General features: G+C 41.6%; 1 protein-coding gene across 5 annotated transcripts in view; it reads right to left on the bottom strand.

The window, feature by feature from the left end:
• ERBB4 (erb-b2 receptor tyrosine kinase 4) overlaps positions 1-15998 on the bottom strand; it is a 605204-nt gene that overhangs the window by 201063 nt on the left and 388143 nt on the right. For all 5 annotated transcript variants that reach the window (XM_064661948.1, XM_064661949.1, XM_064661950.1 and 2 more), the window contains exon 4: positions 2568-2702. In XM_064661948.1, coding sequence (XP_064518018.1) covers positions 2568-2702 — 135 coding nt within the window. The remainder of the gene's footprint in view (positions 1-2567; positions 2703-15998) is intronic.

The following is a 15998-nucleotide window of genomic DNA, read 5'->3' on the forward strand; positions in this document are numbered from 1 at the left end:
AGAACCAGAGACTTAACCAAGATTTGCACCGGATAGGAAACACCTGAGATTCAAACAGTAAATACATACACATACTGGATCACAGCATGAGTCACAGTCTATGCAGAAAGGAACCAAAGACTGTTACACAGTGGGCATCATTTGCAGCATTGATTTTAATGTGAAAAAGTGAAAACTAGCAAGGTTGGGCAGAGCAAGCACCCACACTGCCTAGCAGATTACAAAAAGTGACATATGAGCCAAAATTGAGAAGTATATACCTCATTTAATTATATTCTATACTGATTTCCATTCTAAGGTTATAATTCAATGCTCATTTCTCCAAGTTGTATATGTGTGCCTAAAACACATGTGCACCCCCCCACAGACAGGTATTCAATTATGGGCTATTTTAGATAGTGGGTTCTTTGTTTCCCAAAGCCTTAACATCCTTGTTAAACCATTTTAGCCATTGGTTGGTTTTCTGTATACTGGGGTTTAGATTTTCACTTACATAAGCTATGAAGACAGAAATGGTTTGGATTAGCTAATTTAATCAAATTTCACAGGACTCATGAATAATATTGAGATGGAATCCAGTTTCTTGGAGGAGACTTATGTTTACTAAATTAAATATAGTCCAACTGTGCACCACTTCATCCCAAGTAAGGAAAAATATGGGTGGCTATCTTACTAAAGTTGCCTTGGGATGCACCTTTCAATCATCACTGACATAATGCTGTTTATCACGTTGATCAAGCACAAATGGCAAAGTACAAATTGCTCCTTCCCTGTGTCTGAAAACAACTCAAAAGGAATCAAAAAATGTTTGAAGAAAACTGAACTTTTTGAACTGAACTGAAAGGTACATACATCCTTTCATCTTGCTGTGGGAGCTAATATTTGCCTTCTTTGCTTTCAGGGTGGGATTCCAAAAGTACTCAGTTCTGGTTCCTCTGGAGTCACCAGTAAAACTTTCGTTAGCTCAAGAAGGTAGCATTGATGTTGGTTGCTTTTTTTAAGAGCTTATTACCTTGGTGTCGCAGAAGCATTTGTCTTGAAGAACTGGCAAAAGTTAAAAGAAAACCCAATAACAGAACAAACAAGTAAGAACTGAGTCTTTTCCTTGAAGTAATGACTCATAAAAGGATACAGGCATCCCCTCACCTTCAAAGGTTTTATCAATTCTGCCTAGAACTGATCATCACCAGTGATGAGGGTTTTTAACATGCAAATAAGATAGTTGGCTGCATTTACAAATGTGTCAAGTTTCCAGCCAGAAGGCAGACAAGATGAGCCTCAGATCCCAAGCTGGAACATCAAGGAGTAGTGCAGTTTGGCAGGCTCCTGGAGGAAGCCTTATCTCAAGTAGCTGTGCTCTGGTTTTGAGGGTAACAGGTAAGATATACAAAAGCAAGTCAGCCTTATATAAAATCTGTTACAACACAAATCACCTGGCTAAAAACACATTGCTGCTTTGAAATTATGGGGACTCGTCTAATGGTCTTTGCCCAGTCTCTCAACCTTTTTTATTTTTCATGAGTTCCCAACATACAATCAAGCTGTTCCTTGGCTGCAGTGAAAGCTAAAGAGGCAACCAATCATTTAAACATCCTTGAGGGACACCTTCTCATATGGTAAACAATCCAGAATGCTCCTATATTGGAAATGCTCAGAACAATATGTCTGCTGTGGTGTCACTTCTGACATCTGATATAAACTTCTTCCTAGCCTATATCTGAATTTCAATGTTGATACATCCTGAGGGTACTGTTTAATAGCACAGTATTCATTCTGAATGCACTTTACTACATTACAGAACATTTTACTTAAATGCTCTGTATCACTGTCACCACCGTTCACTAGAATTCAGCATTGCTGCAAGAATCATAAGAATCATCAAAATACTACTGAAGGTGAATAACTCTAGGGAAGGGAAATAGATAAACGGATCAAACAAATTAATCAAAGTACACAGATATTTCATGTTTGGAATTGAAAGCACTAAAATAAAGAGAATGTAATAAAACCAGAGACTTATTGGCTATATTGTGAAGAGCACCACAGCCTTTCCAAATTCTCTCTCTTTCTTCAGGGATATACACACAAGACAACAGGATAGCTATTTCTTTGAGGTTCATTTCTCATCTAAAGTCAAAATATTGATGAGCTTGTACCAGCAAGCTGCTTACTCCAGCAGCTAGTTATCATGCCATAGACAGACCATTGCAATTCAAGGACCAGCCTGAGCAGCAGGAACAAATGCAAAGCAAACAATAACATCTGTGCTTCCACAGCAGCACAGTGGCTTTAGCAATACAGAGAAAAAAGAATATGCAGAAGAGAGGAAGTAGATGAGAGCAAGTTCAGAAGATCTATGATGTTCACAAATACTCTCTACAGACACAGTGTTTTTAAGATGAGACTAAGTGGTCCTCCAAGCCGTGTACAAACATAGAAGAATGCAGGGAACAATGAAGGGAAAATTTATAAACACACTTCTCTGTAACAGAGGATCAGGGAAAACTTGTGGCCATACTGTTTCATGCTGAGTAGATCACAATGTCAAGAATAAAAGGAGTACTTACATCCTGAGCTGCCGTTCGTTGGAACCAAGGTGAAGTTGGAGGCCCAGGGGTTACGCACAATATCCTGCCAATGAATGGTGTCTGCGAAGCAAAGGAATTTGTTCTGGCCAACATACACCCCTCCATTCAGTATTTCTGCATAAAAGAACAAGAGAAGATACTTGTAAGACTTTAGACAGACAGCTGATTGAATCTATTGCTGCTCTGTGTGCTGGAGAGAGAGGACGTGAAATTTAAATGCAAAAAATTCTAACTGTAATCTCATTTAATACTCTAAAAACTAGAGGGCAAGTAGCTTAGAGTATTTGTAAAGAGGAACCCTTTATTTACATGCAAAAGAAACCTGATGAAGATAAGTCATACAGTTGCTAAACTGGGCTTACCTGTTGTTCCAGTGTGATCATGTATGGAACAGTTCTGTTATTTGTGGGTAAAATAACCTTTAACACTTAAATCGCTTTAAAAAAAATGAGTAATCAACCACACTATACTGTATTTAATAAATATACAGAAATGCTTACAACTTATAATAATGTCCTCCACTGAGCCACAGTACAAGAGAAGGGTCCAGTCATCATAATGTCTGGAAAAGCATATTTAATGATAAGCCTGTGCTGCTTGATCCAAAATACCCAAATATACAGTAGCAATGATCCACACCTCAATACTATGACCCAAAACTGCCATTGAGGTGCCTTGCTGGAAGCTTTATGTTGAAGGGAGATGGCTTCTGAGCAGATAGAAACTTTGAGGGGTTTTTTGCATTGTGGGGGTTTGTGTGTTTTGTTGTTAGGTTGTGTTTTTTTTTTTTTAAATTTGTGTTTATATGAATTTGTTTAAAAAAATGCTTTGTTACCCTGTCTCTAAAGACTTGATTTGTCAAATCTCAACATGAAAATGATCTTACAGTTGTTGGTTGTAGCATCAGGGTTTCCTCTGAAGCAATATCTTGGCTTTTTACCCTCTAAACTCTCGTTCAAATTCACAATTTCTCTACTTAACCCGGCTCTCCTATTTACAAAGCAGAGGACAATCCATGTGACTTTCATTAAAACTAACAGGAGCTATGCAGCTAAAACCTTTGGCACCGCTTAGAGTCACAGATTCAAGCCTCAGCAAAGAAATGTTGAAGGTTAGTTGCTAATGACACCTTAGAATGACATTAAGTGGTGCTATACAGCCAGGAGTGTCACACTGCTCACAGAGACATTAAGAATAATTCTTGACTAGGGTAGCAATGATTAAGGTCATCTGATAGCCCTCATCTCCCAGGAAAACCTTTAAAAGCTGTAGTGGGAATGCTAATGTTAACAAACAACAAGGAAGGAATCCTGCATTTAATTTATTTTTTTTTTAAATTTCGGGGTTTACAGGCCACAGCATATAGAGGAGGCAGCCTGAACAAAGAATGTATTAAATAAAGGGTCATCTGTAAATACATCTTTCTGCCATATTAAACAGTATTAGTATTTCTTAGAAACCTCTGGTTTAAAAGCTTGGCTTTTCATTGAAAAGGGTCTTAAAATGAAAACAACAATAATAATCTTATACAGAAAGGAATCTGGATTAGAGATATAGCAATGATCTGTCTGTATGATATTCTTATGATCCCTGAAAAAAAACATACAGCATCTGTTAGCAATTCTGCTCTGGGGAAAAGGTGGGACTTAGAGAACACTTGAAAACACGACTAGTGATGATTTCTCTGTGTTATTCCAGCTATACCGGATTAACTAATCTATTATGGCCTAGATTTTGATGAAAAATAACATCTAACAAGCCATGAAGATCTGTAAAATCTGTGTTTGTAGCTTCTTAAATACTTGCACACGATTCCACATAGTTCCTCTATCAATTGGTACATCTAAGCTGGCATCATTTCTGGGTTTCAGAGCATTCACTCATGACAGTAACTATCAAAGTTTTCTTTCTGCTAGTAACTTTGATGCATTCTTTTACAGCAGGCAGGACCTCAATCTGAAAGTAATTCTAATAGTTTCAATTTGTGGAGAAAGACTTTTCAGCACAAAAGTAAACCAGAAAGTGTTCCCCCTGTACTTTAAGGGAACCTGACAGCTTTCACTGTGATTTACTAGAAGTAAACACAGAAAATGCTCTGCCTTGCCACATCACTGAATAATAAGTGTTGTTCTTGCTGCTCTTCCCCAAAAATGTGATGCAGTACCTCCATTTGCCTTGCACTGTACCATTTTTCACAGGGGACGGGATTAAAGTTTACAGGTCTATTCATGTGCTGAGGCACTAATAAACCCGAGTAACAGTATCAAAGGTGGGCTCTTGTGGATATTAAGTAATCCTGAGTTCAAAGTTTAGTAGGATTTTTAAAGTACTTGTGCTTGACTCGTCCTGCTCTCTGGGATCCAGACTCATTTCCATTCTACCCTCCCGTTCCAGCCTGCTATCCTAATTTTCTTTATGCTGACTCCTCGGTATGTGTAAATCAGCACAGATGCACTGGCTTCAGTGACTTAAACTCAAATGCATTTTGCACTTCTCTGCCCTCTTTTAGCAAGAACAATGCCTGGGAAGACCTAATAAACCCTGTTACATGTTAAGCAAATGAAGCACAAATGTAATCAATATACAATAGAGTTACTGTATAATGAACTCATCATCATAAAGTCATCATCTCATTTTAATTTACAGCCCTGAAAGTGAGAGATAAAGTTAAACAACGAACAAGAGGAGAAAGGAAGGATCTCTGCCTGCACAGGAGAGCTAGCAAAGGAAGCCAGGCAGAAAGAGGTTTCTTCTCCTGTGTGCAACACCTGAGGTACCTCTTTAATGAACTTTTTCCGAGGCTGGAGCAGGAGAGAGAACAAAAAGTCCTGAAGTGAATTTTGTGAAGAAAGAAGCCTCTTCCTGCCTAAGAAGCACTAAAAAGGACTGCTCACAGTGAAATACATTTTAAATACCTTCTGGGGAGAGTATTTTTGTCCTCTAAAACAATTTTTTGTGACATTGGAAAATCACTAGTTCCAAAACAACCCTCCTGCCTGGGACAGCAGGCAGAACACTGGGCTCTACCAACTGCTGCCTGAAACACCATCAGTCCTGCACTGGCAGCAAGTGTCACCTTTGGGCTTCTTCATTGCTCAGGGACACAGAGTTACAAAAGGGCATTTTCAAGCACAAGACCCACCAGTTTTCAGTGGGAAAAAAGTTCCTAAAGGTGTCAGACAACTTTGCATGCCTTCCTATAAGGGACCAATGGCCACACTTTAGAGTACCATTATCTCCCATTTCGGCTCCAGGGCTGAACCGGTGCCCTGAGCAAAGAAGCAGCACCAAGGTCTGGATCCCTTTGATTCTGAAGGGAATGCAAAATCTTATGATCGTCCTTATTAGAGCTGCTATACTGGCTTAAAAGCAGTATAATTCTGTAAACAAAGTTATACGAAAATAAATCAGCAAATGCACTTCCCACTGACTCCTGTCATTTTGCTTATTGCTGTCAAATGATTGTGGGGAACTTACATCTACATATTTTTAAAATTCTCTTAAAGGGTTATTGATTCAGAAAGCTAAATCAGAAGCATATTATTTGTTACAGCTGCTATTTTCTTACTTTCATTAGCCTTATGAACCATTCCCACAGAACTTGGGTAACCTACCATACAATAAAACAGGAGAAATGGAAACGTACAGTCTCTTGCTACCCAAAAACACAAGTATCTCCCACTGTCCACAAAGTGCCAGGGAACACAAACAGGTATGTCATACAATTTATACTCAGTCTGTCAAGTTCGAAAAGGGGCTTGGGATCAGTTTGATTGGAGTCAGTGAAAACACTTTATCAGCTACCAAAGCTTAAGATCACTGTAAATAAGGCAAAGGGACACTGGCTCTGCAAGGGTGGTGTCTGCTTAGATCCAAGATGGAAACCACTTTCCTTCTTCCATCTGTTAAAAGGGCATTTTCTTCAGCTGACTTTTTCTTGTGTACAGTGTAATCCCTCACGGTCTGTTATCTAACTTCTAATGTGGATTAAATTGGCAAAACATGTTCACATTCTGCAATGTACCCTGAAGTAAAAGTTATTTGTTTGTGTTTATATGCAATGGGGGCTGTAAACATCTATTTAGCTGTAGAATCTGTTTCTAAAATCGGTATAAAACTGGTTATAAAAGGGCTATTGCTATTTAAGGTTGCAAATTAAAAGCTCTTCTCTGGTGCTATGAAGCCAGCTGGCATGATGAACTGGAAGAAGGCACAGTGAGAGGGAAAAGAACTAGCTCTGAAGTGGGCAGAGGGGGGGGGAGGGAGTTAATTAGGAAAAACTGTTGGGCATGTCCACTGTAACCACTCCAAAACCAAACCAGAAGATATCTTACACCTTCCAAGCTGATTGACTGCTAAGGAAACAGCTGTCCTTTATACTACACCACATACAGGTATACCCTGTACACACGTATTTTATAACACATGCTGATGATACCTTAATAATACCAAGGTCAGCCTCATTAGAGCTGAAGCACCTTTGCAGGATGACAGTGCTGCATCTTCACTATCAGCACCCAGGTGATGGGCATCTGTTGTCTGACACTGTAGCACTCCCAAAATACTCTCGTATTTCACCCAAGATGCTGAATGCATTATCCAAAACCAGCTTTGGTCTGGAAATTTCATGCCAAACAAAGTCTTTTGATCTCTCTGAATAGTTGACTGCTGATGACCCACTGGGAAAGCACTTCAGGTCCATCATTAATAAGCTCTGTCTTAAAGGGTAATGAGAACTGGGTGCTTTAGGAGACAATAGCTCATCCATCATCAATCAAGATCTCAAGTTTTTATACAGATGATTTAAGAAGAGTTGGACTGTGTAAAATTGAAATGTCACATTTGTATTGGGAGATGGGGGGAGCTGGGTAATGAAAATGAGAGTTTTAACCTTCTCCATTTCAGCTCAACGACCACACTCAAAAGCTCATGGATGTGGAATCCGTGTCCCAGCTAGAAGCCCCAGACAGCCTTCGATCTCAATTACACAACTTCAAGTAAAGATTATTTGGGTCATTAGCTAGAAGTCAGTTTAAAGGCTCAATGGTAACAGCAAGATATTCTTTATTTCTATCAAAAGCAATCAGTGTTATGTGCAGCCTGTGGGTCTGTGCTTCTAACTGCTCAATAACTAATGGCACTGCATTGTAGAACCTGAGCATAAATCTTCCAATCCTAGCTCCCTATTTTGCTGCTTAAATAAAAACAGTGTCATTTGATTACCTTTCACTGAGTTCAATGGGGTACTCTTTTCACCACAAATATGTGTGAAGATGGGCTCACAGGGTCCTTGCAAGTCATTTAGCTCCTTCATTAAAGGACAACAGACTCCAGGGCACTCTTTTTTTAGTCATCTCTCAAAAGGGAATATCTGTTTCATGAACAGGTTCAGCCACATTAAACCAACTCAAAGAAGGCATGTACCTGTTCAGATTATTCCTCTGTCTGTGCAAGCCTTGAATTCCTCCTTCTCACAACCTTATTAAAATAAGACACCAAATCATTTAGCTGGTTACTTTATAAAAGCAAACAACAGTGCAAATTATCCCAATCCTTTGTGGTGAACACTCCAGAGCAAGGGGCCCCATTTCACCCTGCACCCTGAGCAGTTACTGAGGCAATTGGGCACAAAATGCAGTTACAAAGTCCCAAAGGGTTCAGTGCATGGAGAAAGTGATCCAAAATACTGTGGAAGAGCGTAGAAACAGCTGAATCAAACAAGTAACACAAAACTCCTTCACCCATCTAAAAGGAAAGAAAACAGTTGGGTATAAGCTCAATTTAAGATGTGCTTCTTTTCACCAGAAATAGTCCTATTCTGAAGCATAATTGTTTTATTTTCTTAACACACTTGGCTTGTGCTAAAGGAAATGGTCTCTCTCCCTAATCCCGCTAGATTCACTTGTTTTAGTGGTTTCTCCATTTAACCCACCTTGTAATGACCACAGCAGATTCTGCCTACTTGGATCTTTATTCCTCAAAGTGTGTTGGCCCATGTTTGCATTTAAATCATCCCCTTCTCCTCCACTCTGGAGGAGGCTTCCTGCTCTGCAACAGTTACTCTGCTTTGAGGAGGGAAGATAAAAAGGTGCACTGATTCCAACCAACTGTACTTTTGTTAACCACACATCTGCCTTCAGTATTACATATCTTGATGTTAAATAACAACAGGGTTGACACAATGCTGTATGACCAGCCTCAGCTCCACCATTTCCTTTGCAGATGGTTAACTGCAGGAGCAGTGGTACCTGTTTACAGTTACCCATCTCATTTGTTTCCTTCTTTTCCCATCACAGGCTTTTCAAAGCTATTTGACCCTGTTGACTTTGCATGTGAGGAGCTTTCCTGTAATATATTAGCTCTGTTACAGGGATATTAATTTTCAGGAGGAGATGCTAATTGCCTCACTTTGTCCAGTCAAATTCTGAACCCGGTGTTAGAAGCCAAGTGCCTGAGTTACTGTTTACTTAATAGAATTTATGGAGTGACAGGTAGATTAACAGATTTAAACCCTAACATTGTAGCAATCCAAGGGGCTTCCTGTGGGTTTCTCCAAATCAAGAAGAGAGGCAGAAGAGGTCGTGGCTGTCCTTGTGGGTGCTAAGGTGGACATCGATCAGCAGTGCACCCGCGCAGTGCTGAAGGGTGATTACACAGTGGGTGCAGAGCCAGCAGGTGAGGAGGTGACTGCTGGGTACTCATGAAGATGCATCTGAAGCACTGGGTCCATTTTGGGCACCCTAGCACCACACAGTTGTTGCCAAACTACAAGAGAGTCCAGAGAGGGACCACTATGGTAGAGGCTGGAGGACTTGTCACATGAGAGGTGAGAGGACCTGGGCTTGTCTAGCCCGAAGAAGCGCTGACCGAGGAGGGGGGATCCCTAATCACAGCCTGCCTCTACCTAAAGGAACACTATAGGGGAACACAGACTTCTTGGAAGTGCACAGACTAAGGACAAGAAGCAACAGGCACAAGCTGCAACACTGATCAGAAAAATATTCTTCACAACAAGAGTGTGGTTAAGCACAGAAGCAGACTGACCAGAAAATTGGTGCTATCTCCACTGCTGGAGATTTTAATAAACAATGAACAACCTGATCCTTGTGTGAAGTTAGTCCTGCTCTGAGAGAAGATTGGACCAGATGACCTCCAGGTATCCCTTCCAACCCAAATTATTTTGTCCTCCTACAATTATTAATCATCTACTACCACAGTACTTACAACACTCCATAAGCAATTCATTCTCTAAATTTTTATGGAAGTATACCTAATTTTAAAATTTTATCTACTGATAAATGGTAATATAAAACACATATCTGGAAGATAACATATTTAAAAGCACATCACATGCATGTATAAAGAAATGCTACAGCATTTGAAATACAGAACCTATTTCACTCTCTCTGTCCCCCATTTCATGCAAAGGGGACGTCTGGACTGAGAACCGTTACAGCTTTCAGTATGAAAAAAACTGCTGCCCTTCAATCTTTTGATTTTTGGTAGCAAAAAGAAAATTGTATTCATTTAAGTCATTGCAATGAATCATTGATGAGTTTCAAATTACTGTCTAAAGAGAGCGTGACACATTGCTGGCTCACCCCAGAAGACACACACCCTCGAGCTCAATAAGAGCAGCAATAAGCCAACAGCCAGAAATGAGCATTCATTTCATTCACGGGAACCACGACTTAATATTCAGGCATCACAGGCCTGCTGGGAACGCCTACATCCCAGTTACCAGTGATGGTGTGTTCATGAAGGGATGAGCTGTTTCTGCAGGGTGCTGGTGTGTGCCTCTTCAGAGAGTCCTCCTACAGCACACCTTGGGAGTGTCTTACCTTTCAGCTGTTCCAAAAAAATCATACCTCTGAGTATGGATTTCAGCAAGAGTGCACAGCATCCGATCATACAAAAGTCACTAAAACTTCTGCATCCAAAACAAATCTCTTCTCTGCCCCATTCACAGAAGGTGCAGAAGGGGAGATGACGTGTCGCACACTTGGGTGCACCAATGGAGCAAAGTCTCCTAGTGTCCCAGCAGGCCCCAGAAAGCCTGGAGATTCTGATGGATACCCCAGTACTAGAATTTATTTCTGCTGTCTGTTTATCTTTAATAATGAGCATCTTTAATAACGAGCATTCTGTAGGACACAATCTGGTGTAATGACCCAAAGCAGCTGTATCAGCGCTTGCCTTGCCCGTGTCTTTCACAATACAGCCCTTGTTTTCTGCATGAGGCATCTTCCAAATTTGTTCAGTGAAGACTGAACAGACCTTGCTGTCACTTTGCCCTCTTGAAATGCTACCTATGCCCTTTAGCATGTTACATAGCTGATACACAACCAAGCAACAATTCCTGACTCATCACGATAGCTCGATGTTCATTTTTCCTCATAAGTTGTCTAGAACTTTTTCTGCGATTGAAGCATTTCTCCAGATGAATGGTTTCTGCTCCTGAGGGGCAGTATGTTTATTTGCCAGCCCTATAGCAAAGTGAGTGGCTTCCAGAAGAGTTTCCTAGTACCTCCAGGGCACTTCCACTGGCTGCAGATTCACCCACAAACTCTACAGAGAACCATCATCTGGTGGTCAGATCACAGATGGATTCTTCAGCCATCCTCCTTCACCTCTGACCAGTTGTTTTGCTGCCTCAGAGTCCTGGTGTAAGGCACAGGGACCTACACCTTACTGTCCCACTGCTACAACAGGGACTCATCCCACTTTCTTCCTTCCCTGATACCAAGGGCAGGCAGCCAACAGTCAAGGGAGTCTGAAGAAATATGGGGAGGCAGTGAAGAGAGAGTCCTACTCCAAGAAAGAAAAAGTGGAAGCTGGTGCTCAGAGCCACCTAATAGGTATATGGTCCACTGAGCCAAACTGAACCCTTAAGGATTCCAGCTCTCCACTGAAGACTATCTTACATTTCCTATCACCTATGTGGGTCAAATTTGAGAAACAGCACTGAGAGAACTTATTTTTATTTTTCCCCTAAAGTTTTTACAAAGTTCTCTCTTCACAGGATATTCATCTCATTTCTCTACACAGGATGAGGTTATATACTTTGACTGATTCACTTTTGTGTTGCCAAGACAGACGCAAGCATTTTAAACCCCTCTCCTTGTCAGAACATTTACTATATAATATTTTGATCAAACTTGTAATGTTTCATGTCTGCTGGTGGCAGCTCTCAATTTATCTTTTCCATCTGCTGAGATAAGTAACTGTGAGACTACAATGTCCCTGTTCTCCTGGCATCAGCTTTTCATATAAGAGTAAATGTTGCATGGCAGTTTGCTTGCCATCATTGCTGCACACTTTCCAAGTGTGCTTTTCACATGGAAGTCAAGCAGCAATAGGAACAGAAACCTCGGCAGGCCACGGGCGTCTGAATGCAGCAGGGCTTCCCTGCAGCATCCCCAGGAGCTTCAGCTCTGGCATTATCTGGTGGTGTATTTTTCAATTCTTTTCCTACAGCCACTGATGAACCAAGCAGCCTGCTTTCTATCCCAAGCACATCTGGCACTCAGGCCTTAAACTTGGCAAACAGACTGATGGCCTTCTGTCTTGGAGCGCAAGTGCCTCAAGTACATCCTGATTGGCATCAGCATGCAGAAATTCCTTCCCTCTTTGAAAAAAATAGTTAAGATCTGGATGTAGTGGTAATTTCCTCCATTTTCTGAAAGGCTGTAAAAAATTACTGGCTCCATAGAGCCCTTCTCTTTCAAAACTGTCATAATGTGGCTTGGAATAATCCTGGAAGGGTGCCCAGACCCACGTCCAGCTGCATCCTGAGTTTCAGTACAAGTATTTGCATACAGGCTAGTAATTGGCATGCAGCTGGTTTATGCCAGCTCCAGCAATTGCATAACCCAACTAATCTTTTCTCTGGGCTCAAAAGAGGAGCCTGTGTCCGCTGAGCTTAACATTTCTATACGGGATCAGTTCAAGTGTGCTCTCACATTTCTATGCCATGTTGTTAACCTCCCCTGAGACACAGTGTCAACTCTTCGAAGGGGAATTTTAATTGAAATTTGTCTTGAGGTGGGAAGAGCCTCTGCTTTTCCCTGGCTCTCCTGTGCTGAAACTGTGCAAATGACATGCTGAAAATCCTCCTCCCACACAGAAATTTCTGAAGTGACTGTGGATCCTATGAGCCATAAGGACCTTGGACTGCATTTGCCCTCCTAGTGCTGTAGCTGGGAACAGCCAGATAGTCAAAAGAAGGCCTGTAAAGTGAGGAACATCAATGTTAAATCACAGCAATCTGTAAGGCCTTCTTTGTAAATTCATGAGTTTGATAAGACCTGAGCCTCAACTATCCCAACTCATATTTTTTTCCATTTTAACCACTATAATTGCTAAGAGGTCACTGTCAGTTCTTCTGACAAAAGCTTCTTGCTTTTGCACGCACATTTAAATCGGGTTTCAAATCTGATGGAACGTCAGGGAACCTGTCCATGCTGTTGAGCTGCAGGCCCTGTGGAAACACAGCTAGCACGTTCCTGCTAACTGTTCTCCATCCCCAAAACTCACATGCCTTCTCTGATCACCATGTTTGACCACACCTTTTTGACCTTAATTATGCCTGTTTTCTTTGCATCTGTCACAAGTTAATAGTGAAACAGTAGCAACAACTAAAATGTGGCTGCTCTGTATCAAAAATCCAGAATTTAGTTCAATTTTCCCTAACTATTTACCTCAAAGCAGATGCTCAGGTGAGGCAAATAAGCACGTGTGAATTCATGACAAAATAAACACTTTGCATAGTGGGAGCTAAAGGAATGGGTGACAAGATCCTAAGCAGAAGCGGTAGTTATGGTTTAGTTCACTCACTGTTTTAAGACCACCATCACTCTCCTCAAGTGTTCCCCAGTTGTTCTGCACACTATAAATACGAGCCCTTCTCATCTCCTACCAATCCTAATTTTAACATCATCTCATCCTACATTGTGGCTTTTTAAAAGCCACAATGAAAACACTCTCTTCTTTCTTTCAGTCAATGTTTTGATGGTAACCAACATGGTCGCAAACATTCTCTCAAGAACACCTCTTTCTTTTTGCAGCTGATGAAGTTTGTTGGACCCAAACTGCTCCCAGTTATGATCCAGTATATCAGGAGTGACGCTGTGGCCTGGAGTGACATGGAAGAAAAACTGCAGTGAGACCTCCGTCTCCATTAATAGGACACACGTGGCTCTCACTCGTCACATTTCCTAACCTGTTTCTGCTCTGCACCCATGCAACCTTGGCAGGAGGGAGGGTTGCTTTCCTTGTCATATTTGATAGCAGAATACACTTTCTTCCTGGAAAAAGGATCAGTTTGCTTCCAGCTCTGCAGTTAAACCAGTCCAAACAGTTCCTGTCTGCAGGCAGCGAAAGCGCAGTTTGTCCTTGTCCACGCTCTCGCTAAACTGCAGCTGGCACTGATTGATGGGATTTATTTCAGTGAGATCGTTTTTAATAATGTAGACAACAGGAGGGAAGAGCAAGTGCCCCGACCCACCAGTTCTGCTGTACTAACTGCTATTCTTACAAGTCTTCGTAATTTTTTTGCCAAAGAATTTCCAAAAAAACCCTACACAAGGGAGGGAAATCACTCAAACAGTTCATGGGCTGCAAACAGTTACTGAGGGTGAACCAAAGCGGATGTTCTCCTGGCTTAAGGGCTCAACTCAGTACGGTTCAAGCCTGAATCTCTGCCCCTGCATAGCCCATGGTTACCTTTGTGGCTTTTCTAACCACTGCCTTTTAGGATCACAATGTCTAAGTAAATAAATAAATAAATAATAATAAGAGATACCCTAAATGATAATTTTTTTCTCAGTCCACTGAATGCTATGCCCCAGAACTGGAAAAATGTTGGTAAAAGGATGGGTATATTCATCCTATCCAATATAGGGGGATGGTATTCTTCTTAGTTATTATAACTCTTTATTTGGCTTTAATAGTTTGTCTTTCTCTTGAGCTTCAGGTGTCCTTGCTCAAATTGCATAGGCAGGCATTGTAAGGCTGCAGAAGTTATATACCTGGCTATGCCTGGTCTTCAAAGGCTACAAAACATCTGTTGGTTGTCAAGAGCAATTAATTAGTAAAATCGAAAAGATGGTTCCTTTATACAAAGGCTTGGATGAAGCAGGGAGGGGGAAAAGACTCCAGGAAAGTCAAGCCTTGTGAAGGCCTGTAAGCTTTGTGCCTCTGGGCAAATTCCCAAGGCTGAAGTCTCAAGGAATTTAATGGTTCTTAATTCCGCAGGATTGCTAATTACAGCCAAAGGAAGGTAATGAGATGTGATGTCAATGTTTAAATGAAAATAAAGAAAATAAAAAGCCTGTGGAATTTATTAGGCAGTCTCCTAGACGCAGCTCCCCACCCACGGAGTGCCTGGGTGGGTGCTCAGATGAATTAACCAATTTCATAGACACAGTGACAGGAAAGGAAAACGAAATGGCTCCCAAACATTCCTCCCCACACCTTCTTAGAGGCTCTCTCCTAGCGAACGTGGTCTCCTCTTTCAGCCCATCTCTAGAGGTCTGACAAACTTAGGTGGTTACAACAAGATGCTCCCTGGTTTTTCCCTACATTCTAAGAAGATTTCCTCTTTCCCATCCCATATCTCCCTGTATGTCAGCTCTCTGTTCTCTTCTGGTTGTCTCCTGGCTTCAGGGCTCACTCAGGGCCTCCCTGCCTGTCCCACCTTGCCCATCACTGCCTGTTCTCTAGGCTGCAGAAGGCAGCCAAAGCCTAGCAGTGTCGCAGCTTGTTAAACTCCATCACTGATGTCTCACCTACCCTATCAAAAGCTGTCATGTTCCCACTGTAAACTCAAATGAAGGTTCCCACTCCTGCAGGGCAAGGGGCCCCACAGGAATTTGGGGAATCCTGGTGCCGCAGAGCACATCAGAGAAGAGGACAGAGCGAAGGCAGGTAACTCCACCGAGCACTCTGCAGGGAAGAGATGGGAAAGGGCAACTGAGCTGAGTGCTGCAGCATGAGCAAAATTTGATCCAGGGTTTTAAGCTCATTATTCACTGTCCTTCATTTTTTAACATACATTAGAATCTTGCCCTTTCTTTTCTGCCCAAGTTTTAAACTATTTTAGAATTAAATTCTTACAAAAAGGTTCTAGGAATGATCCATATGTCAAATGGAAACATCCATATATCACTAGGAAGGGACAATCCCCTGAGCACCCAGCATCTCTGTAGACACAAGCAGAGATTTCTTGTGGAGAAATCCCACCAGGAGCCAAGACTGGTGGTAAAACATCACTGGGCATCCCCACCAACAGGCCATGTGGCATACTCCCACCCTGCAGCAGTTTGCAGGACCATCTCCAGCCCCCCTGCCTCTTAACCCAGTAGGGGAGGAAGGAGGTAAATAAGGCTCCACAAAGCACAGGATAACATT

This window comes from Pseudopipra pipra, chromosome 7, assembly GCF_036250125.1.
Source record: "Pseudopipra pipra isolate bDixPip1 chromosome 7, bDixPip1.hap1, whole genome shotgun sequence".
NCBI classification, from domain to species: Eukaryota; Metazoa; Chordata; class Aves; order Passeriformes; family Pipridae; genus Pseudopipra; species Pseudopipra pipra.